Here is a 24,142-nt window from a genome sequence, read left to right as displayed (position 1 = left end):
CATAGTATTCCATTGTGTATATATACCACATCTTCTTTATCCATTCATCTGTTGATGGACATCTAGGTTCTTTCCATAGTCTGGCTATTGTAGACATTGCTGCTATAAACATTCGGGTACACGTGCCCCTTTGGATCACTATGTTTGTATCTTTAGGGTAAATACCCAGTAGTGCAATTGCTGGGTCATAGGGTAGTTCTATTTTCAACATTTTGAGGAACCTCCATGCTGTTTTCCAGAGTGGTTGCACCAGCTTGCATTCCCACCAACAGTGGAGGAGGGTTCCCCTTTCTCCACATCCTCGCCAGCATCTATCATTTCCTGACTTGTTAATTTTAGCCATTCTGACTGGTGTGAGGTGATATCTCATTGTGGTTTTGATTTGTATTTCCCTGATGCCGAGTGACGTGGAGCACTTTTTCATGTGTCTGTTGGCCATCTGGATGTCTTCTTTGCAGAAATGTCTGTTCATGTCCTCTGCCCATTTCTTGATTGGATTGTTTGTTCTTTGGGTGTTGAGTTTGCTAAGTTCCTTATAGATTTTGGATACTAGCCCTTTATCTGATATGTCGTTTGCAAATATCTTCTCCCATTCTGTCAGTTGTCTTTTGGTTTTGTTAACTGTTTCCTTTGCTGTGCAAAAGCTTTTGATCTTGATGAAATCCCAATAGTTCATTTTTGCCCTTGCTTCCCTTGCCTTTGCCGTTGTTCCTAGGAAGATGTTGCTACGGCTGAGGTCGAAGAGGTTGCTGCCTGCATTCTCCTCAAGGATTTTGATGGATTCCTTTCTCACATTGAGGTCCTTCATCCATTTGGAGTCTATTTTCATGTGTGGTGTAAGGAAGTGGTCCAATTTCATTTTTCTGCATGTGGCTGTCCAATTTTCCCAGCACCATTTATTGAAGAGGCTGTCTTTTTTCCATTGGACATTCTTTCCTGCTTTGTCAAAGATTAGTTGACCATAGAGTTGAGGGTCGATTTCTGGGCTCTCTATTCTGTTCCACTGATCTGTGTGTCTGTTTTTGTGCCAGTACCATGCTGTCTTGATGATGACAGCTTTGTAATAGAGCTTGAAGTCCGGAATTGTGATGCCACCAACTTTGGCTTTGTTCTTCAATATTCCTTTGGCTATTCGAGGTCTTTTCTGGTTCCATATAAATTTTAGGATTATTTGTTCCATTTCTTTGAAAAAAATGGATGGTATTTTGATAGGGAGTTCATTAAATGTGTAGATTGCTTTAGGTAGCATAGACATTTTCACAATATTTATTCTTCCAATCCAGGAGCATGGAACATTTTTCCATTTTTTTGTGTCTTCCTCAATTTCTTTCATGAGTACTTTATAATTTTCTGTGTATAGATTCTTAGTCTCTTTGGTTAGGTTTATTCCTAGGTATCTTATAGTTTTGGGTACAATTGTAAATGGGATTGACTCCTTAATTTCTCTTTCTTCAGTCTTGTTGTTGGTGTACAGAAATGCAACTGATTTCTGTGCATTGATTTTATATCCTGACACTTTACTGAATTCCTGTACAAGTTCTAGCAGTTTTGGAGTGGAGTCTTTTGGGTTTTCCACATATAGTATCATATCATCTGCGAAGAGTGATAGTTTGACTTCTTCTTTACCAATTTGGATGCCTTTAATTTCTTTTTGTTGTCTGATTGCTGAGGCTAGGACTTCTAGTACTATGTTGAATAGCAGTGGTGATAATGGACATCCTTGCCGTGTTCCTGACCTTAACGGAAAAGCTTTCAGTTCTTCTCCATTGAGAATGATATTTGCGGTGGGTTTTTCATAGATGGCTTTGATAATATTGAGGTATGTGCCCTCTATCCCCACACTTTGAAGAGTTTTGATCAGGAAGGGATGCTGTACTTTGTCAAATGCTTTTTCAGCATCTATTGAGAGTATCATATGGTTCTTGTTCTTTCTTTTATTAATGTGTTCTATCACATTGATTGATTTGCGGATGTTGAACCAACCCTGCAGCCCTGGAATAAATCCCACTTGACCGTGGTGAATAATCCTTTTAATGTACTGTTGAATCCTGTGGCTAGTATTTTGGCGAGAATTTTTGCATCTGTGTTCATCAAGGATATTGGTCTGTAGTTCTCTTTTTTGGTGGGATCCTTGTCTGGTTTTGGGATCAAGGTGATGCTGGCCTCATAAAATGAGTTTGGAAGTTTTCCTTCCGTTTCTATTTTTTGGAACAGTTTCAAGAGAATAGGAATGAGTTCTTCTTTAAATGTTTGGTAGAATTCCCCTGGGAAGCCGTCTGGCCCTGGGCTTTTGTTTGTTTGGAGATTTTTGATGACTGTTTCAATCTCCTTACTGGTTATGGGCCTGTTCAGGTTTTCTATTTCTTCCTGGTTCAGTTGTGGTAGTTTATATGTCTCTAGGAATGCATCCATTTCTTCCAGATTGTCCAATTTGTTGGCGTAGAGTTGCTCATAGTATGTTCTTATAATTGTCTGTATTTCTTTGGTGTTAGTTGTGATCTCTCCTCTTTCATTCATGATTTTATTTATTTGGGTCCTTTCTCTTTTCTTTTTGATGAGTCTGGCCAGGGGTTTATCAATCTTATTGATTCTTTCAAAGAACCAGCTCCTAGTTTCATTGATTTTTTCTATTGTTTTTTTGGTTTCTATTTCATTGATTTCTGCTCTGATCTTTATGATTTCTCTTCTCCTGCTGGGTTTAGGGTTTCTTTCTTGTTCTTTCTCCAGCTCCTTTACGTGTAGGGTTAGGTTGTGTACTTGAGACCTTTCTTGTTTCTTGAGAAAGGCTTGTACTGCTATATATTTTCCTCTCAGGACTGCCTTTGCTATGTCCCACAGATTTTGAACTGTTGTGTTTTCATTATCATTTGTTTCCATGAATTTTTTCAATTCTTCTTTAATTTCCTGGTTAACCCATTCATTCTTTAGAAGGATGCTGTTTAGTCTCCATGTATTTGGGTTCTTTCCAGCTTTCCTCTTGTGATTGAGTTCTAGCTTCAGAGCATTGTGGTCTGAAAATATGCAGGGAATAATCCTAATCTTTTGATACCGGTTGAGACCTGATTTGTGACCCAGGATGTGATCTATTCTGGAGAAGGTTCCATGTGCACTAGAGAAGAATGTGTATTCTGTTGCTTTGGGATGAAATGTTCTGAATATATCTGTGATGTCCATCTGGTCCAGTGTGTCATTTAAGGCCTTTATTTCCTTGTTGATCTTTTGCTTGGATGATCTGTCCATTTCAGTGAGGGGAGTGTTCAAGTCCCCTACTATTATTGTATTATTATTGATGTGTTTCTTTGATTTTGTTATTAATTGGTTGATATAGTTGGCTGCTCCCACGTTAGGGGCATAGATATTTAAAATTGTTAGATCTTCTTGTTGGACAGACCCTTTGAGTAGGATATAGTGTCCTTCCTCATCTCTTATTCTAGTCTTTGGCTTAAAATCTAATTGATCTGATATAAGGATTGCCACCCCAGCTTTCTTCTGATGCCCATTAGCATGGTAAATTGTTTTCCACCCCCTCACTTTAAATCTGGAGGTGTCTTCGCATCTAAAATGAGTTTCTTGTAGGCAACATACTGATGGGTTTTGTTTTTTTATCCATTCTGATACCCTGTGTCTTTTGATTGGGGCATTTAGCCCATTAACATTCAGGGTAACTATTGAGAGATATGAATTTAGTGCCATTATTAGCCTGTAAGGTGACTGTTACTGTATATTGTCTCTGTACCTTTCTGATCTACTACTTTTAGGCTCTCTCTTTGCTTAGAGGACCCCTTTCAATATTTCCTGTAGAGCTGGTTTGGTGTTTGCAAATTCTTTCAGTTTTTGTTTGTCCTGGAAGCTTTTGATCTCTCCTTCTATTTTCAATGATAGCCTAGCTGGATAGAGTATTCTTGGCTGCATGTTTTTCTCGTTGAGTGCTCTGAATATATCATGCCAGCTCTTTCTGGCCTGCCAGGTCTCTGTGGATAAGTCTGCCGCCAATCTAATATTTTTACCATTGTATGTTACAGACTTCTTTTCTCGGGCTGCTTTCAGGATTTTCTCTTTGTCACTAAGACTTGTAAATTTTACTATTAGGTGATGGGGTGTGGACCTATTCTTGTTGACTTTGAGGGGGGTTCTCTGCATCTCCTGGATTTTGATGCTTGTTCCCTTTGCCATATTAGGCAAATTCTCTCCAATGATTCTCTCCAATAGACCTTCTGCTCCCCTCTCTGTTTCTTCTTCTTCTGGAATCCCAATTATTCTAATGTTGTTTCGTCTTATGGTGTCACTTATCTCTCGAATTCTTCCCTCATGGTCCAGTAGCTGTTTGTCCCTCTTTTGCTCGGCTTCCTTATTCTCTGTCATTTGGTCTTCTATATCACTAATTCTTTCTTCTGCCTCATTTATCCTAGCCGTGAGAGCCTCCATTTTTGATTGCACCTCATTAATAGCTTTTTTGATTTCAACTTGGTTAGATTTTAGTTCTTTAATTTCTCCAGAAAGGGCTTTAATATCTCCAGAGAGAGTTTCTCTAATATCTTCCATGCCTTTTTCGAGCCCGGCTAGAATGTTCAGAATCGTCATTCTGAACTCTTGATCTGACATATTACCCATGTCTGTGTTGATTAGGTCCCTAGCCTTCGGTACTGTCTCTTGTTCTTTCGTTTGTGGTGATTTTTTCCGCCTTGTCATTTTGTCCAGATAAGAGAATATGAAGGAGCAAATAAACTACTAAAAGGGTGGCAAAGACCCCGGAAAAATGCGCTGTAACCAAATCAGAAGAGACCCCAAATTGTGGGGGGGAGAAAGGGGATAAAAACAGCTTCTGAAAAAAAAAGAAAAAAAAAAGAAAGAAAAAAATTTAAAAAATAAAACAAATAAAAATATAAAAAAGATAGAAAAAATATATATATTTAGATGAACTAGTCAAAAAATGTTAAAAAAGAAAAGGGTAAAAGTTTAAAAAAAATTTAGCAGAAGAAAAAAGAAAAAAGAAAAAAAATTGAAAAAAGAAAAAAAAATTGAAGTAGCCGCAAGACTAAAGAATCATGGGGAGAAAGCCATGAGTTCCGTGCTTTGCTTTCTCCTCCTCTGGAATTGCTCTGCTGTCTTAGGAATTGAATCTGCTTTCTCCTTGATAGATGAACTTCGTCCTGGCTGGATATTTTGTTGATCTTCTGGGGGAGGGGCCTGTTGTAGTGACTCTCAAGTGTCTTTGCCCGAGGCGGGATTGCATCGCCCTTACCGGCGGCCGGACTAAGTAATCGGCTCGGGTTCGCTTTTGGGAGCTTCTGTTCCCTGAACGCTTTCCGTAGAGTTCCGGAGGACGGGAATGAAAATGGCGGCCTCCCAGTCTCCAGCCCGGAGGAGCCGAGAGCCTGGGGCCCCACTCCTCAGTGCGCCCCCAGAGGACAGCACCCAATCTCTCCCGTATCCCCAGCCTCTAGCCGCGCTCCGAGCTCACCCACCCCTCGACCAGTTCAAGGTAACCCCAAGCTGAGAGTTTAGTCCTCGGCTCTGTCTCTCCAGCCGGCTTCTCCGTTCTAATACCTGCGAGCTCTCCGACACTCCGACACCCCCGATCCTTCTGTGACCCTGCGGGGCCTGGGGCCACGCTGGCCCCGCGTGGGCTTCACCCCGGTTTAGCCCCTGGAGCAATGTCCCTCAGTGGAACAGACTTTTAAAAGTCCTGATTTTGTGCTCCGTTCCTCCGCCGCTTGCCGGGAGTCGGCCCCTCCTCCCGCGGTCTATCTTCCCGTCGTTTTAGATTCACTTCTCCGCCAGTCCTACCTTTCAGAAAGTGGTTGATTTTCTGTTTCTAGAGTTGCTGTTCTTCTTCTCTTCGCTCTCCCGTTGGATTTGTAGGTGTTTGCAATGTTTAGATAAGCTATCGAGCTGATCTCCTGCTACCTGATGTAGTCTCAGGCTGCTACTTCTCCGCCATCTTGACTCCTCCCTGTTTTGTAATTTTTTGTTGAAGTGTATATGTCTTGGGTCAGACGCTAAACTGGGATAACTAGATTTTATTGCTAGAAATGGCAATTCCTTGTGAGGCCTTTAGTCCACGGGTTCGAGTTTAACTAGTTAGGAGTTGGGCAGGATGAGAATTAATTTTCTGTTACTACTCTCAGGGCAGAATGGGCTTTGACTTTCTATAGAGTTACCTTGTGTTTTGGGATACAGGTTCATTTACTCGAGCTCTGTCTGTTCATTTGAGTTTTAAGGGTTCTCCTTACTGTGTTATCTCAGAGAGGGTCTCTTTACATGCTTTTATTTATCTCTTGTCTTTCTGTCAGCAGTATTCTATTGGTACTTTTGTTATTCCAAGTTTGTTAGCTTGGTGGTGAGAAGTTATGGGCAGAATATGTTCTCTTACTCCAATATGGCCTCAGTGTTAAGTTGGCCCTGTGTCCTTGGGTCATGGAGATGTGGCCTTCTTGATTCTCTTGGCCCCTACCACCCATCCAGCTGTAGTTGTCGACTCAGTGCGTAACCCTGCTCTTCCCCAGGAATAGAGTAAGTGCCCAGTGGGGTTCACAGAGAAAAAGCCTGTAAATGGGTAACTGGGTAGCATGGTCAGTTGAGCATGCTACTCTTGGTTTTGGCTCAGCTCTTAGTCTCAGGGTCATGACATTGGGCCCTGTAGGGAGCTCTGCTCAGTGTAGAATGTGCTTGAGACTCATTCTCCCCCTTCTCCTCCTCTCCTCTCTAAAATAAATCAGTAAACCTTAAAAAAAAAAAAAAAAAAAGGAAAGAAAGAAAGAAAAGAAAAGAAATGCTTGTAAAAAGGTGCAAGTCTCCTCCATGTCTGTGGTCCAAAGGGGTTTCTCATTGTTGTGTCAGCTAACACTCTGTTTTCATTAATTAACATCCCCATACTCTGGTTGAGTTCTTACCTGTAGTCTAACTCAGGTACGCAAAAATACACATTTTCTCTCTTCCTGTGGGTATTGTGTCTTCCTAGACTTGGGGCACTTGGGTACTTTGTAATCATTCCTCCCCTGTAAGGGAAAAAAATTGTGAATTTGAAATTAGTCTGACTCATTTTCATTGTAGGAGAAAGAGTGATTTTCTTCTTTGCTTTATGCATCCTGGAGCAGAAGCAAAGTCAACCCACGTGTTTTTAATGCCTTCAGTTTATGTTGTGTTGCCTCATAGTCATAAAGAACATTTATCCATCACGTTTCAGGGTCTATAGCTTTAACTCTTTAAGCACAAGTTGTGATACAAAATAGTTACTTTTTTTTCTTTTCTGACTGTAATGTACATTTTACATTTTCTTTCCTTTGCTTTTTTTTTTTTTATAAAAGATTTTATTTATTTATTTGACGGAGATCACAGGTACGCAGAGAGGCGGGCAGAGAGAGAGGAGGAAGCAGTCTCCCTGCTGAGCAGAGAATCCGATGTGGGGCTCGATCCCAGGACCCTGAGATCATGACCTGAGCTGAAGGCAGAGGCTTTAACCCACTGAGCCACCCAGGCGCCCCTCCTTTGCTTTTTTATGTATGCTAATATGTTCTAGTAATACCTTATTTTTAGTTTTGGAGTGTGTTGTGTTTGTGTAGTATTTAACTTTCTAGAGACTAAGAACAGTGTTTTATTCTTGTTAATATTCACATTCCAAGGCATAGAGAGCATTTATAAATTAAAATAAGCATAATTTTTACTTTGCTTTTCTTTTTTACTTCTACAAAACCTAATACAAGGTAATGTATGCAATAAACATATTGTAACATCAGTTCTCAACAGTGAACCTGGGAAGAATTTGTTTCCGTATTTCTTTCCTGTGCCACCCCAATTCTGATGACTTCAGACTGAACAGAAATGTGCTCTTCCAGGGGTCACTGTCATTCGGAGATGTGACTGTGGACTTCTCCCAGGAGGAGTGGCAGCACCTGGACCCTGCTCAGAGGACCCTGTACAGGGATGTGATGCTGGAGAACTACCACAACTTTGTCTCAGTGGGTAAGCAGTTTTCATGTCAAATTTTGTATAACATGCACTTCATTTCTTAGATACCAAAATGTTTGCTCTTTTATAGTTTATGTGGTTGAGACTTTGGCTTCAGGATCTGTGGTTATGAATCTCTTTTGAGCACAAGGAAGAATTTTTGTATGCTCACATCCCATAAATGTTTAAATAAGCCTCATCAAGTTGCAGCTCCAAAAAGTCTGTCTTCTCTCTTCTTTAGAATTGCTATTAAAAAAAAAAAAAAAAATTGCTATAGCCCACGTCCAAATTCTGTGTCATTTTTCCTTTTACAGGTTATCCCATTAAAAAGCCAGCGGTGATCTTCAAGTTGGAAGAAGGAAAGGAGCCATGGATATTAGAGGAAGAATTTCTGTACCAGAACTACCCAGGTGAGTTAGTGAGTACCAGAAAGGTTAGTGAGGAAGCGAGGGGAAATTATAATCTAGGAGGTCAATTTAGGAGTTAGACATTTTTTTAAATGTTTTCTAAGAATCTCTTCCTGGTGGCACCTACTTTAGAAGTAGAGAAATGTAAAATATGTATTATATATGATATACATGCATATATATATATGCGCTAAAATTGGAAGAGAAAAGGGTAATGCTACTGAGGAATGTAAGCTGGTTTTCTGATTACTCAAAACTAGGGATATCATTTATGCAGATAAGCAAGTAATACTGGCTTTGTTGTGTTTAATAAAGCACAAGGGTAAAACTAAGAAAAGTAAGAAAATCTACTAAAATTTGGTTCTTGAGGAGAAGGGAGGAAACACTGTTTTCAGTGTTACATGTTGTATTGTAGTACTTGATACTATTTTTTAAAATTACCTATAAATTAATAGGATTATAAATTCATATTTACCAGATTAATGTAACAAAATTACAGCCTTAATTTTACAGTTGTACTTCTGTTGGTACCTTAAGAAAATGGGGAAAAGACCTATTTTAGTGCTTAAAAAACATTTGCAAACAAGTGGAAGTATATGATGCTAAAAGGAAACCCTCAGTAAATCCTAGGAAGTGGGAAATAAAACATTCCCTAGTTATAGTCTGATAAAACTAGAGGTTGGTTAAAAAAAAAAAAAAATTAAACATACATGACAAACTTGTTCTTTTATTTTTTTTATTTTTGAGTATTTTTTTCTTTGTAAATTTCTGATAGTTTTCATGTTCTTGCTTTATGTCAATATCAGTAAGAACTATATTCCCTCATACTTTTATTTTGTCCCATTCCTAATTGTAGTTGGTGAGAGTTCTTTTGTTGTTTATAGTGGTGTTTTTGTGCTTTTCTTTGCCTAGAACATCTATTTTTTTCAGTAGCGTGACAAAATAAATCTGTGCTCCTCCTGTTTATTTCATGAAATTTAAATTAATGTACCTCTTATTGACGACTGTATTCCGACCTTATTTGGCTGCTCCAGTTTTATTTTTAGGTTGCTTATACTCATGCTAAACATTTGATCCACTCGCATTAAATGTCACTTAGGCATTCTTTGTGCTTTCCCATATCACACCTTTCTTCGTTGTGTTTTCCTTGACTAGATACTAAATGCATTAATAAATAAAAATTACTCAGAACATTGTTTAATATATAAGTAAAACTCCATTTTTACTGTTACTATATTGAATGTCGTTATAGTAAAAGTTAAGTGTACCTGCTTCCAAGAAGGAAGAGACTTTGAATGTTTGAGCCAGTGTAATGTCTTCTTTCTCTCAGTGCTCAGCATGTAGTGAGTCTTTCAGAAGAAACAAAAGTAAATGATCTGATAATACCTTTTTTCTTTTTTTTTTTTTTTTTTTGATTTTATTTATTTATTTGACAGAGAGATCACAAGTAGGCAGAGAGGCAGGCAGAGAGAGAGGAGGAAGCAGGCTCCCTGCGGAGCAGAGAGCCTGATGCGGGGCTCGATCCCAGGACCCTGGGATCATGACCTGAGCCGAAGGCAGCGGCTTAATCCACTGAGCCACCCAGGCGCCCCTGATAATACCTTTTTTCACACCTGGGGTATGATCTAACAAAGAGAACGGCAATCGTGTTATTCTTTCTTACTTTGGTATATAATCTGAAATACACATTTGAAAAACATGATCAAGGAAAGGAAAAATTTCATATTCTGAAAACATTGTGAAGGATCTCTGATTACTTACATGAACCTGTAGTTCCTGATTCATCAGGTATAAAATGGCATAGTGTCTAAAGATTTGTGTTTGAAAAATCTTTCCAGGTAATGCTGATACACATAGCTGGTTGAAGTCTATTGATTTGATTTCAGATTACTCAGATTTTTAAAAAAATCAGACTTAACAACACCTGTTATAACCAGTGATTATAAATTAGGGTCTGCAGACCTACTGCATGTTTTTATAAATAAAATGGTTTTGCAACACAACCATACTCCTTCGTTTACATATGGGCTTTCACCAAATTCATGCTCTAATAGCAGAGTTTGATATTGTGATAGACAGGTATGGCCTGCAAGACCTAGAAGGTGTACTGTTTTGCCTTTTAAGGAAAAGTTTGCCATCCTTTGGACTGAAGAATGAGAATAAAATTGCATGAAACACTTTAAATTCAGCATTTAATTAAGAAAAAATTGTCATTCTCTCAACTCTAAGAAGCCATAGATTGTAACTAGATCACTATGTGATGAACTACTAAGTAAAAAATACCTTGCTCATTATAGTGTGACCTGCTGAGCACAGATCTGTGATCAATTATAAGAGGCATTTTAGAAAGTTAAATATGTGCATATTATATTGGATGATTTTAGATTTTAGAATGTTAAATATGTGTATATTCAAGAAATACAGTATATTACAAAGCAGTGCTATTTATGATTGTGTTAAAAAGAGCTCATCTACTTTGGAACTACTTTTAGATTTAGAACAAATACAAGTTTGAAAGTTTTAAAAGTATGAAGATTTGAAAAGGCATTCTTGAAGGGTTGGAATAATGGTGTTATTATGTCGTTTTCCTGGATAGTATAGTAGATAGCCTATACCCTAGCCGTGGCTCTGAGTGAGAGAACACACTTTTATTTTATAAAAAATAAAAATAAAATAATAACAAAAATAAAAACTTTGACTTTATAGTCAAGAATGAGTAATTTAATAAGACAAAGAACTGACTAAGCTGGCAGAGAGGATGTTGATTGAGGAGCTGTAGGATGGCAGCTTGAAGATCTGATGTGGATTTAGTTGGTGTAAATTTTGTTTGCTAGAATGATGACTTGTAACAGTCGTCATGTGGTACTTGGGTCAGGCCAGTGGTTTTTTAGATTGGGATAGAATTTGTTGCAGTGGGTAGCAAATGCGGACAATATTTTTTAAATGGTAAATCAATATAAATGTTACTCATTTCCTGAGATTTGTTTGGAAACATATGATCCTTAAGTTTTGATAATAAATAGAAACCAGAAATGTACAAATGTGAGATGTGAAAGATAAAGGAAAAATAAGTGAACATAGGTTCACCTGTTGAGTGGCTACAGTAGAGCAATATGAGCGTATCAAAGCCAAAATAGGGAGATACATTGAATCTATGTTGGCACAAGATTACTTATTTTGTCATTATTTTGTATTTCATTTGGGGACATTGGCATTCCTGTTGGGAGGGGAATTTGAGTACAGTCTGATGACTCCTTGAACATAAGGCCTTTGGTGCTTTCAGAAATTTATCTTGCTATTGTGTGGGAGGAAATTTAACTGGAAGCATGAGAACTTGTTTGGATATTACTAAAACAACACAGGTTGGAGCGTATTAGACCTACTCTGTCTCCTTAATGTCATATTTTTCTCCATGAATGTCTTTGCCTACTCATTTTTCTTGTTATTCCAATTTTCATTAGCTCAGTTGGACCCATCTTATTTCCTGTGATTTTTCTCCTACCTGGATCTGTCACTCCTGTAGAATCTTCCATCCTCTCTTCACTGCTTCTTGAATTTAAATCTACATTTTTGTCCATTTTGAATGTCTTACTTATAAAGTGCTGAATAATTATATGTCTGCATGTTAATAGCTTTTCTTCTTTTTCCCACAAGTTTTCTCAAAGTGGGGAAAGAGGCACTTTGATCCTGAGACACTACTGAAACCAAACTTAAATATATAAAAGCACATTTGTATGTTAATCCAGTTCCATTAGAACTGTAAAATTCTTACGGTTTGTTCAATATTTTCATTTCTAGAGGACAGCAGAGCTTATTACGTAGCAGAGAGAATCCAGAAAAACCAAGACAAATACTTGCCACAAGTTTTATTCAACAACAAAAAAGTGACCTCAGAGAAAGTTTATGCTTTAAGGAAATCATCTAATAAAAATACAGATTTTATTCCTTCAAGAAAAATACCCTGTAAACATGACTTACATGGAATGAATTTGAAAAATATTTTAGTATCAATTGGTAGTAATAGATATTCTTCAAGGAAAAAGCTTCACATGTTAAATGTATATGAGCAGTTACTTGATATTAAGCAGGAAAAACCTCATACTCAAGAGAGTTCTCATGAAAATAATCAATATGAGAAAGCCCTTGGTCATAAGAATGGTATTATTCAGCATGTAAATACTCAATCTTCAGAGAAGACTTTAAAATATGATGGTGGAAAATCCTTAAGAAAGAAGACCACAATAATTCCACACAGGCAAATTAACACAGGAGAGAAACTCTGTGAATATAATGGACATGGAGAAACCTGTGAGAAGTCATCTTTCTTGAAATGTCATGGGGTTTCCTTTGAAATGAAACAATGCAAAGGCAATCAAATTGAAAATAATTTCAGCAGGATGTCACATTTTACTCAAGTTCAGAATAGAAAGAGATGTGAGGGTCTATTCAAATGTAGTGAATGTGGGAAAACATTCAACTACAAGTCAAACCTCACAGTGCATCAGAAAACACACATGGGAGAGAAACCCCATGAATTTAATTCATGTGGGAAAACGAGTCATAAGTCACCCCTCACAGACCATCAGTTAGCACATATAGGGGAGAAACTTTATAAATGTAGTGAATGTGGGAAGTCCTTTTGCAAGAAGTCATCTCTCACTCGACATGAGGAAACATACACAGGGAGGAAACCCCATGAATGCAATGATTGTGGAGAAACTTTCTGCAAGAAGTCAGCCTTCATTCAACATCATAGAACTCATACAGGAGAGAAGCACTTCCAACGTACTGAATGCAGTAAGACCTTCCATCGCCAGTCAGACATTAAGGTACATCAGAGAATTCACAAAGGAGAGAAACGCTTCCAATGTAATGAATGTGGCAAGAGTTTCCATTGGCAGTCAGACATTAAGCTACATCAGAGAATTCACACAGGAGAGAAACCCTTTCAATGTAGCAAATGTGGTAAAACTTTCTATCGGCAGGCAGATGTTAATGCACATCAGAGAATTCACACAGGAGAGAAACGCTTTCAGTGTAATGAATGTGGTAAGACTTTTTATTGGCAGTCAGACGTTCATGCACATCAAAGAACTCACACAGGAGAAAAACCCTTTCGGTGTAATGAATGTGGTAAATCTTTCCATCGGCAGTCGGATGTTAACGTTCATCAGAGAACTCACACAGGAGAGAAACGCTTTCAATGTAAGGAATGTGGTAAAACTTTCTATCGTCAGTCAGACGTTAATGCACATCAGAGGATTCACACGGGACAGAAACCCTTTCAGTGTAATGAATGTGGTAAAACTTTCTATCGTCAGTCAGACGTTAATGTGCATCAGAGAACTCACACAGGAGAGAAACGCTTTCGATGTAATGAATGTGGTAAAACTTTCTATCGGCAGTCAGAAGTTAATGTTCATCAGAGAACTCACACAGGAGAGAAGCCCTTTCAATGTAATGAGTGTGGTAAAACTTTTTATCGGCAGTCAGATGTTAACGCACATCAGAGAATTCACACGGGAGAGAAACCTTACAAATGTAATGAATGTGGGAAATCCTTTTATGAGAAATCATCCCTCACTCGACATGAGAGAACTCACACAGGGGAAAAGCCCTATGAATGTAATGAATGTAGGAGAACCTTCTGCCAGAAGTCAGCCCTCACTCAACATCAGAGAACTCACACAGGAGATAGGCCCTTTCGATGTAATGTATGTGGTAAAACTTACCGTCATCTGTCAGCCATTAATGTACATCAGAGAACTCACACAGGAGAGAAGCCCTTTCAGTGTCATGAATGTGAGAAATCTTTTCTTACAAAGTCGACTCTTACTAATCATCAGAGAACTCACACAGGAGAAAAACCCTTTGAATGTAATGAGTGTGGGAAGAGTTTTCGTCACAAATCTACCCTCACTACCCATCTGAGAATTCACTCAGGAGAGAAACCTTATAAATGCTGTGAATGTGGAAAAACTTTCGGCCGGAAATCAGCCCTTACTAATCATCAAGGAATTCACCTAGGGTAGAAACTCTGTAGCAGAAACTTGCTGGGTTTTTCCTCGTACCCATTTTTCTTTGTGGTTACCTACTAGTCAAGATTTTCTGGCTTTCCATTCACATGAGGCCATATGGCCTCTGGCATAAATTCCAAACCTGTAAAGGACCTTGTTTGAAATTTTTCCTACTTCCATTTTTCTTTCTGTATCCAAGGATATGGGATCATCCTCAGGGTACTTGGGAGCTAGTCATTAGAGATTATAGATTCACAGGTTTGAAGAAACCAGGGTCCTAGGCAGAGTTGTGCCTTCTCTAACATCCCTTGTAAGTCTTGTCATGAACCAGAAATAAATTTCAGATTTGTTCAGACATTACACGTTTAGGGCTTTTTGTTGTCATAGTATATCCTAGCCATCCCTTAGTTCATATACTTTGTGAATCCAATGAAGGCATGAGAAACACTGTATGTCAGAGAATTCATTAGGGGGGAAATTGCTCTCAGTATTCTGCATCTTAATAGACTTTGATGAACAAGTCAAGCATTTTGTAAATCAGAAATTTACAGATTGAGACACCCTAAAATGAAATGAATGTAGGAGAATTTTCACAATCTGCTGCTGATTGGCCATCATATAATTGAGAACAGAAGCTAATAACTTGAAAAACACTTCAAAATTTATTTATCAGAGAATGCATAACAAAGGAAAATTGTCGGTTTAGGAAGTGAGGAAAACATCCTTGTCTAGAAATAATCTTATTCTAGAAGCAATGTTTTGGATGCAATACTAAATAATCTTACTAACAATCTACCATGGGATATTTATTTGACCACAATGGTCAACATGTGGCTTTGAGACGGCACAAGTGAGTTGAGATATCAAAGTAACAGCACTAAGTGTGTATGTGAATAAAATAGCAGCACTTTGTAAACATCAGCACCAAGTGTATATATGAGTAAAGTAATAGCACTAAGTATATATGTGAATAATATATGTAAACAAAGTAACAGCACTAAGTGTCTGTGTGAATAAAGTAATAGCACTGTGTGTTTAGGTGAATAATAAGCCTCTGAGCTTAATCAGGCTTAAACATATGAGTGTGCCCTTTACGGCTACATTCTGTATGCTTGATTTTTGTTTTAGGTTCCATAATAGTTATAGTAGGAACAACGCACTCTTACCTAAATAATTTTTGTGACATAGACTATGTTTTCTGACACCAACTTGTATTGTCCCATCACATACTTATACCACAATATGTATTTTTTAAAGAAACGTTGAATGCGGGAAAGACTACCTGTCATGTATGTTTTCTGCTTTCTGGTGGCACATGTAAATCAGTACAGACATTGTTAACAAACCGTTCTTTTAGTAAATAACCCAAATAATGACTGATAAAATCAAGATTTACTTGATGTATACAGTGATTCAGTACACATTTAAAATACACACCTGAATCAATTTTCAACATTGGTCTTGAACGTTAGGTACTTACTATACTGTACAGATTGAAAGCCCTGCCCACTGAAGAAATTTTCCCCACTTTATATTTGTGTTACGTCCAAAGAATACTTATATAAGTTTTAAGGGTGGAGTTCAAATTTTATGTGAGCAAAGAACTATCTGCATTTGTATTTAGTGTAGTAGAATGCCACAGATTTCCTCCTACAGTTATACTTGGTCTTTTCAGACAAGCTGTTCTGTGTGTCACTTACTATTTGAGTGACCTATGTAGTGATTTAATCTCTGCCTCAATTTCCTCATCTGCAAAACGGAGCTAATATTATCTACCTCACAGATACTGAACGGTTAGGGTCAGAGTTTTCTGTTATTAGAGCTAAAGGCATTTATGTTTAGAACTTGAACATTAGAAATAAAATAGTCTGTCATCCTGCAGTATGAAATGTGTTTCTGCTTCTTGAGTTGGTACGAGAAGATTCTTATTAAAACCTTCTGTTTTGTCAGGTTTGTCCTTAAAACATACGAAACAAACAAGTTTAAAGTAAATGGAATAATCTACTGATCTCTTTCTCTTGTCAGTTAAATATGATGTAAACTAAAAACCCCAACTTGTTTTTTTCCAAATGAATAACCAGTTGATCTTTCACCTTCTGATTCATTCACCCCTGTTTCACCGATTTGAAACCACATTTTTATTGTATACAGATTTATCCTTTGGTGTGGCTGTTAAATTTCTAGGCCCTATATTCCTGTCCCCATTATTCTACCGGTGGTACACAATGTGGATGGGCCAACCATAGGACACCACTCTACTACCCCACACTGATGATTGCACTGTTCTACACTCTCTGCTTTTTGCCGCTGTGTATAAACTCACTGTGAATTTGAGTGCTTTTAGTAACATTTCGTCATGTCACGCTTTGTGCCTTATCCTGAGCACTATTCCTTTATTAAAACCAGCAAAATGGTTTTGGGTTACGTCCATGTTTATATATGTAGCTCTGGCTATTTTTTAGCATCTTATATTACGTTCTATTAAAATAACTTAATTCTGTTGAAAGGCCTCTTGTTTCTAATTTTTCATGATTATGAAAAAATACTATTTTGGACATTGAGTATCTCATACAGAGTAGAGCTGAATCCTCAACCCTCAGTGAGAAAAAGGTTTTAGTGACTGTAAATACAAACATTTGTTGATTCAATCAGTATTTATTTGTCACTTACTAAGTAGAGGGCATTGTATAGCAGTGAATAAAACAAAAGTTCTCCTCTCCTGAGATTCAGTTCCAGTGAGACATATCAGGGTTGTCAGAAGACAGAAACCATAGTAGTGATTTGAACAAAAACAATATGATGTAGAGCATTGTTAACTTGATATACAGTTGTTAACTAGGGATCTGAAAGGGTAAAAAGGGAACACTTAGTATCATGAAGATGGCAGGAATCTGAAAGGGAAGAATAAAAGTCAAGTGTATCACTAAAGTAGCAACTGCAGGCAGCAGCTACCAGCTCTAGACTTGTCAAATGGAGGGAAAGGGGAGGATTCCTCAGAGCTGAAGAGCAGGCCTATGAAAGGAGCCTGTTCCACTGGTGTGGGTGTCTGAGCCCAGAGCAGGGGCCTCACGGGGTTAGGGCCCATGCTGGCTGAGGAGAGAGTGCTGGCTGCCTGGCACTGGTTTCTCTGATGGGGCATGATGACGCCAGTATGTACGTGGTACCAAAACCACAAACTGAATTTAGCTGCTGCTCTCAGAAGACCCTGTGCCTGACTGGCATGACACAGTATTGCTAAGGTGCTGACAGCTCAGGATGCTGATGGGAAACCCACAAGAAACAAAGGGGAAGAAGCATGTCCCTTTGCCCTCCTCCATCCATGCAGTCCTCAAGCGAATACTGTTGGCCAGCATGACTGCCGGTAAAGCCCAAGTGAGGTTACAGTAGAAAAAGGCGGCGGGCCCAACCTAGTCAAGCGATTGAAGTTAACATGAATAATATTGAGGTTTGGTGTGACTCAGAATTGAATTTGCGTGCCATTTAATAGGAGACAATGAGAATACAGCCAAAAGTGTCTAACCTGAGTCTAAGCAGGAGGGACCATCAAACAAACTCACAGTGAGGTGCACTCTTTAAAGTAAATGGCTTGTAATCTCCAAACATGTCAAGTTCATGCAAGTCAAGAAAACTGAGAAAGTGTTCCAGGTTGAAGACTGAAGAGAGATGAAACCACATGTGATCCTGGATTAAATCATTCGGCTGTAAAGGAAATGATTCGGAGAATGGGTGAAAAGTTAATGGGGTCCGAGGATTAGGTGGTAGGTGGTAGTGTTAGTTTCCTGATTTTGATGTTTGAAATGTGGTTATATATGCTTGTTACTAAAGTATTTGGAGCATGTCGACAACGTGCCCTCAGTAATTTAGAGAATAAAAGGTTATTTGCACTATTGTTGCAAACTTTTCCTAAGTTTAAGATTATTTTCAAAGAATAATATAGTTTGTGCTTGATAGATAATTCACCTAATCTTTCTTTCTTTAACTTCATTAATAATGTTAAGCTATAAATTAAAATTGGTTAATTTTAGGCTTGGTTAAAAATTAAACTGGTTCTAAGAATCTTCTCTAGAGGAAGCTCACGTATCCCGAGCAGAAGAGCCTGGACTCTGAGCTGATTACTGTGTATTTAGAATTCATATCTCTTCCATGTGTTATTCCTCACACATGGGTCTTTGGGTCACTTTTTTAAAAAAGTAAAGGAGGGGCACCTGGGTGGCTCAGTGGGTTAAAGCCTCTACCTTCGGCTTGGGTCATGATCCCAGGGTCCTGGGATCAAGCCCTGCATTGGGTTCTCTGCCTGCTTCCTCCTCTCTCTCTGCCTGCTTCCTCCTCTCTCTCTGCCTGCTTCTCTGCCTACTTGTGATCTCTGTCAAATAAATAAATAAAATCTTTAAAAAAAAAAAAAGTAAACAAAATGGGAGGGCGTTGGAGCTGTGACCAGTACCCATGTTTACTCCTGAGTTGGTGGTCTCTGGGCTCAGACATACTATTCCTGGGCTAGCACCAGCCATTGTATTGGGAGGAAGAGGCATTGTGAATGTCCTGTGTGGATGTGGGGAATGGCTGGGTTATCTGAGGTAACTGTCCCTCTCTGGGCCCTCTGTATAGTGACTAAACGTATGTTACTGAACACTTACTACATGTCAGGTCTTGAGCTAGAAATAGTCAAATTTAACTCATACTGAGCCAATGAATGAATGGTTGTAGTAATGACGAAGAGAATGTGAATCAGGGAGGAGAAACAACACTGTCAGCAGCCTGTGGAATGTAGGAGCTAAGGGTGGGAACCTCCTAGAATCCTTAAAGTGACCAAAAACTCTAGACCCATGTTGTATAATTGTACGTCTTAGTTCATTCAGGCTGCTATGACGAAGCCCGTAGAGTAGGTAGTTTATAGCAACAGATACTTATTTTTCCCACTTCTGGATGCTGGGAAGTCTAAGATCATGGCACTGGCAGAAATTGTGTCTGCTGAGGGCCTACTTCCTGGTTCATAGAAGTCCCTTTTGTCCCTGTGTCCTCACAAGGCAGACATGGTAAGAGAGCTCTCGGGTTTTTTTCTTTTCTTAAGATTTTATTTATTTGCCTGCGATCACAAGTAGGCAGAGAGGCAGGCAGAGAGAGAAGAGGAAGCAGGCTCCCCGCTGAGCAGAGAGCCCAATGTGGGGCTCAATCCCAGGACCCTGGGATCATGACCTGAGCAGAGGATTTAACCCACTGAGCTACCCAGGTACCCCCTGGGGTTTCTTTTTTTTTTTTTTTTAATATTTTATTTATTTGACAGAGAGAAATCACAACTAGGCAGAAAGGCAGGCAGAGAGAGAGGAGGAAGCAGGCTCCCCATGGAGCAGAGAGCCCAATGTGGGGCTCGATCCCAGGAGCCTGGGATCATGACCTGAGCTGAAGGCAGAGGCTTTAACCCACTGAGCCACCCAGGCGCCCCCCCCGGGGTTTCTTATGTGAGGGCACTAATCCCATTCGTTGAGGGTTCTACTGTCATGACCTAATCATCCCTCAAAGGCCCGACCTCCAAATATCAATACATTGGAATTAGTTTTGCCATATGATTTGTTTTGGAGGGAACAGCTGATATGGGACATAAACATTCAATCTATAATGTTATTTCTTCATTTTTATTATTTCTATTTTACAGATAATACTGGAATAGGTTCTTTCTTAAAATTACATCTATTCCTTTCTTTTCCCTTCCCTTCCCAGCACAGGGACAGCAGTCCCATTGGAGGTCAGTGAGGTCAAGACCTTCTCTCTTGAAAGGTCCACACAGAGGAGCAGAGTAATACAACTGTTCCTATCACAGATACATGGGACACTGGGAGTTGGTGGTTAAGGAGATTACAGATAGAGGAAATTGCTGGCATGGTTGGAAATGGATCACATTGAGGGGAAGATGAATGTATTGACAATAGGAGCCAAGTTTCTTCTCGGTGAAAGTATTTATAAATATAGAAAGGCAGAAGACTGAACAGAACTCCAAGGTGTTGAATCAGAATTGGAGGTATTGGTGGGAACTGATCATTTTTTAAATATACATGCACTGATAGACATAGATAAACTTATGGGGGTGTGTGTACATACGTGTGTAGACACATTCACATGTATATGCAGGTGTACATTGTGTGTGTGTGTGTGTGTGTGTGTGTGTGTGTGTGTGTGTGTGTGTGAATGTCGTCCTTACACAGATTTCCTAGCTCTTTATGCTGAGATTGCTTAGGAGCAACTCCATCCCAGTAGCAATGAGGCCTGGCTTCTAGAGTTTGGTTTCTGGATACTATTTTCCACTTGAAGGAAGCAGAACCCCTCCAGGCCTGGACTTGGGAAAGCAGATGAGCCTAAAACACCTTCCTGTGAGAGAAGGCAAGGAATGGCTCAAGGAATAATGGGGAGCATAGCAAAAGTGCATAAAAGCCATCTTGAAGATGCTTCTATTGGCCAAATATGGAACAACTTGATCATAAAAATGAATAGTAACTTTGGAATATAACCTGCATTATAAAATGGAAAGCCATGAAATCCATATTGATACAGAAATAAGTAGGGAGAAGGGAAATCTCTTCCTTACTAGTAAATGTATGAGAAATAATGGAAATGGAAAACCAGTATTTGGTAACCATCATAGTGATTGATTCAGGTGAGATTATTAATAGATACTTAGATTGGTGAGTGGATGAGGAATGGATTATTGGCATAATCTCAGAATATATATCTCCACAATTACCAACTTGAAAGGGCTTACTGGTGCTATAATGGCAGGGAATCCTGGCAGACACCAAAATGACAAGATGATCCATGCTAATGACACCATGGTCATCAGCACTGTGTGGCCCCTGACATGGTACTGACTGATCCGTCTTTTCTGTGGTGACTATCAAGAAAGCATGACCTAAGTCTGATAATGAAGAAACAACAGGACAGATCCAGACTGCTGGGATCCAGGACTATAAAGAAAAGGCTTTGTTGAGACAGTTGCTGAGATTGGAATGGGGTTTGTGGATTTGACAATGGTGTTCTGTCAAGGTTGATTTTCTGACTTGCTTACTTGGTTGGTGGTTCTGTAAGAAAGTGTCTTTGTTTTAGGAGCATGCCTCGTGGAGCCCTTAGGAAATGTGGTGTATAACGTTTGCAGCTCTACCTAATATACTCAGGACGAGAATAATGCTGATAGGATAGTTGATCAGACAGCTATGAAACAAATGCAGGGAAATGTTAACAGTTGGGGAATGTAGGAATGGGGGATATGGGAATTTTTTGCACTGTTCTTGCAACTTTCCTAAAGTTTGAAATTATTTCAAAATAAACCATTAATCAGTTTCTCTGGACCCCCACTTATACATCGGTAGTCTTCTTTGCCGTAACCATTGCTTTTAGTTCAGTGTATAACCATTAACATCTTCCTTTCCTGTATATTTAAAACCCACATATATGTACGTAAAAAGAATATATAATAAGAATACCATGTCTGAGATTACTTTTGGTATGCAAATTTTAAATAATATCGTAGCAACATTCATGAAGTCTGGTATTTATTATTATGAATGTTGAAATAATAGAATTGCTGAATTATTATTAATTAATTGTTAATAATAATTATTATAAAATGTTAAAACTAACTTCCCAAATGAAACTGTGCCTCTGGTTGCCATGTGGCAATGATATTTTAACTAGTAAGCCTAAATATATTTTATAATTGTTGGTATCCTGTGAGTGAGCCCTACTCTTACATAAGTGCTCAGGAGGTTTTATGGGTGATTTAATGATTTCGGCTTCTTTTAAATTACAAATACAAAATATTTCTTAAAAATCTTTAAAAGTCATCTAAATGAAGGAAATAAGAAAGCCATCATAAGGCAAACCACACATCAATGATTACTGCAGACAGATGCTCATATTGAGATATTAGTCAATTTTACAGTGGGAAACATAGTAACTTTACAGCAGAGGACCCTGGCAGACATAACTATAACAGAGTGGTTAACATGTCTTGTCATATGACATGGCAACATGATGAACTCCCTGATAGGATGCTCTGACAAGCACACATCTCAAGTGGTATACTTGTCCCACACATACATCATCCCAATCACGAAAAAACATCAGGCAAACATAATGGGGGACATTCTACAAAATACCCAGTAACTATTCATCAGAGTGTCAAGGTTGTGAAAGACCAGGAGGATTGAGGAGCTGTCCCTTCAGTCAAGTGACATATCCCACACAGACTGCTGGTGTCCCGTCCTGCAGCTCCAGCTGGTCCTCCCTTCTGAGCCTAGGATCATAGTCTTTGATGGCTTCTGAGAATGGCGACATCCTGCAGGTTTTGCCCACTTCTTGGGAGATAAATAACAAATTCTGATCACATAAATGCAAGGTGAGCTCTTTTGGGGGGTTCTATCTCTGTGATTTAGCTCGAGAGAGAGAGCTCAGGTAAGAGAGTTTTATCTTCCAGGTTGGATTCCTGTTCATTGTGCTGGAACCTGAGTCTGTAGGAAAAATTCATTTGGCATGGAAATTTTATCCAGGGTGCCTTCAAGCTCCACTCATGTTGTTGCAAGTGGACAAGATTTCCTTCTTTCTCATGCTGAGTAATACTCCATGATATGTGTGTGTGTGTGTTTATACACATAGATACACCACACCTGCTTTATCCATTCATCTGTTGATGGACACTTAGGTTGTTTCCATATCTTGGGTATTGTGAATAATAATGCAATAAACACAGGAGTGCATATACCTCTTCAGTGTCCTGTTTTCATTTTCTTTGGGCATATATCCACTAGTGGAATTACTGGATCGTATGAGAATTGTATTTCTAATTTTATGAAGACCCTCCACACTGTTATCTATAGTCAGTGTAATGATATACATTCCTACCACCAGTGTGCAAGAGTTCCCTTCTCTCCACATCCTTGCCAGCACATGGTATTTCTTGTGTTTTTGATAATAGCCATCCTAACAGGTATGAGGTGATTCCTCATTGTGGATTTGATTTGCATATCACTGATGACGAGTGATGCTGAACGTCATTTCATATACTTGGCCATGGTAGATACCTACTTTGGAAAAATGCTTATTCTTCTGCCCATTTTTTAAAAGATTTTATTTATTTGACAGAGAGAGATCACAAGTAGAGCAGCAGTCAGAGAGAGAGGGGAAAGCAGGCTCCCTGCTAATCAGAGAGCCCAATGCTGGGCTCGATCCTAGGACCCTGAACTCATGACCTGAGCCGAAGGCAGCAGCTTTAATCCACTGAGCCACCCAGGTGCCCCTCCACTTTTGTTTTAAGTAATCTTTATGCCCAGTGCAGGGCTCGAACTTGATGACTGGTATCAAGAGTTGCCTGCTCTACTGACCAAGCCAGCCAAGCACCCCTCTCTACTACGTTTTTTTTTTAATGTGATCTTGTCTTAAATATTCTTAAATAAACCAAATTCTTAATTTCAAGGTAGTTTGTAATCAAATCCCTCTGTGAGTTAGTATACCTCTGATTACCAGTTTCTTTTTGTTGAGTGCCGTAGCATCTCAGCGTTCCACTATATGGTCTTAATTTATTTTACTTATACAAACCAAAAGGACATTTTGTTTCTAGAATTTGATTTTATAAATTAAATTTTACAGAATCCTCTTAGATATAGCTATGGCCTCTTGGCACTAAACCTAGAATTCTCTACTGTGCATTGGGATATTGGTGCTTGGACTGTGTAAACCACATTTCACACCTACCCCTGCTGCCTGTTAGGCTTTTCCCTAGGAGATCCT

The 24,142-nt window shown here is 38.9% G+C and overlaps 1 protein-coding gene across 4 annotated transcripts in view; it reads left to right on the top strand.

Moving 5' to 3' along the window:
- The window catches only part of LOC123955440 (zinc finger protein 260-like), a 34,908-nt gene extending 16,373 nt beyond the window's left edge, over positions 1 to 18,535 (top strand). For 2 of the 4 annotated variants that reach the window (XM_046027488.1, XM_046027489.1), the window contains 3 exons: positions 7,836 to 7,962; positions 8,262 to 8,357; positions 12,153 to 18,535. In XM_046027488.1, coding sequence (XP_045883444.1) covers positions 7,929 to 7,962; positions 8,262 to 8,357; positions 12,153 to 14,386 — 2,364 coding nt within the window. In that variant the 5' untranslated portion in view covers positions 7,836 to 7,928 and the 3' untranslated portion in view covers positions 14,387 to 18,535. The remainder of the gene's footprint in view (positions 1 to 7,835; positions 7,963 to 8,261; positions 8,358 to 12,152) is intronic. The other 2 variants (XM_046027486.1, XM_046027487.1) reach the window with 1 other exon arrangement.
- Positions 18,536 to 24,142: the final 5,607 nt, after the last annotated feature.

This window comes from Meles meles, chromosome 13, assembly GCF_922984935.1.
Source record: "Meles meles chromosome 13, mMelMel3.1 paternal haplotype, whole genome shotgun sequence".
Lineage (NCBI taxonomy): Eukaryota > Metazoa > Chordata > Mammalia > Carnivora > Mustelidae > Meles > Meles meles.
The sequence above is the reverse complement of the archived record's forward strand: the minus strand, read 5'-3'. Positions and strand labels throughout refer to the sequence as shown.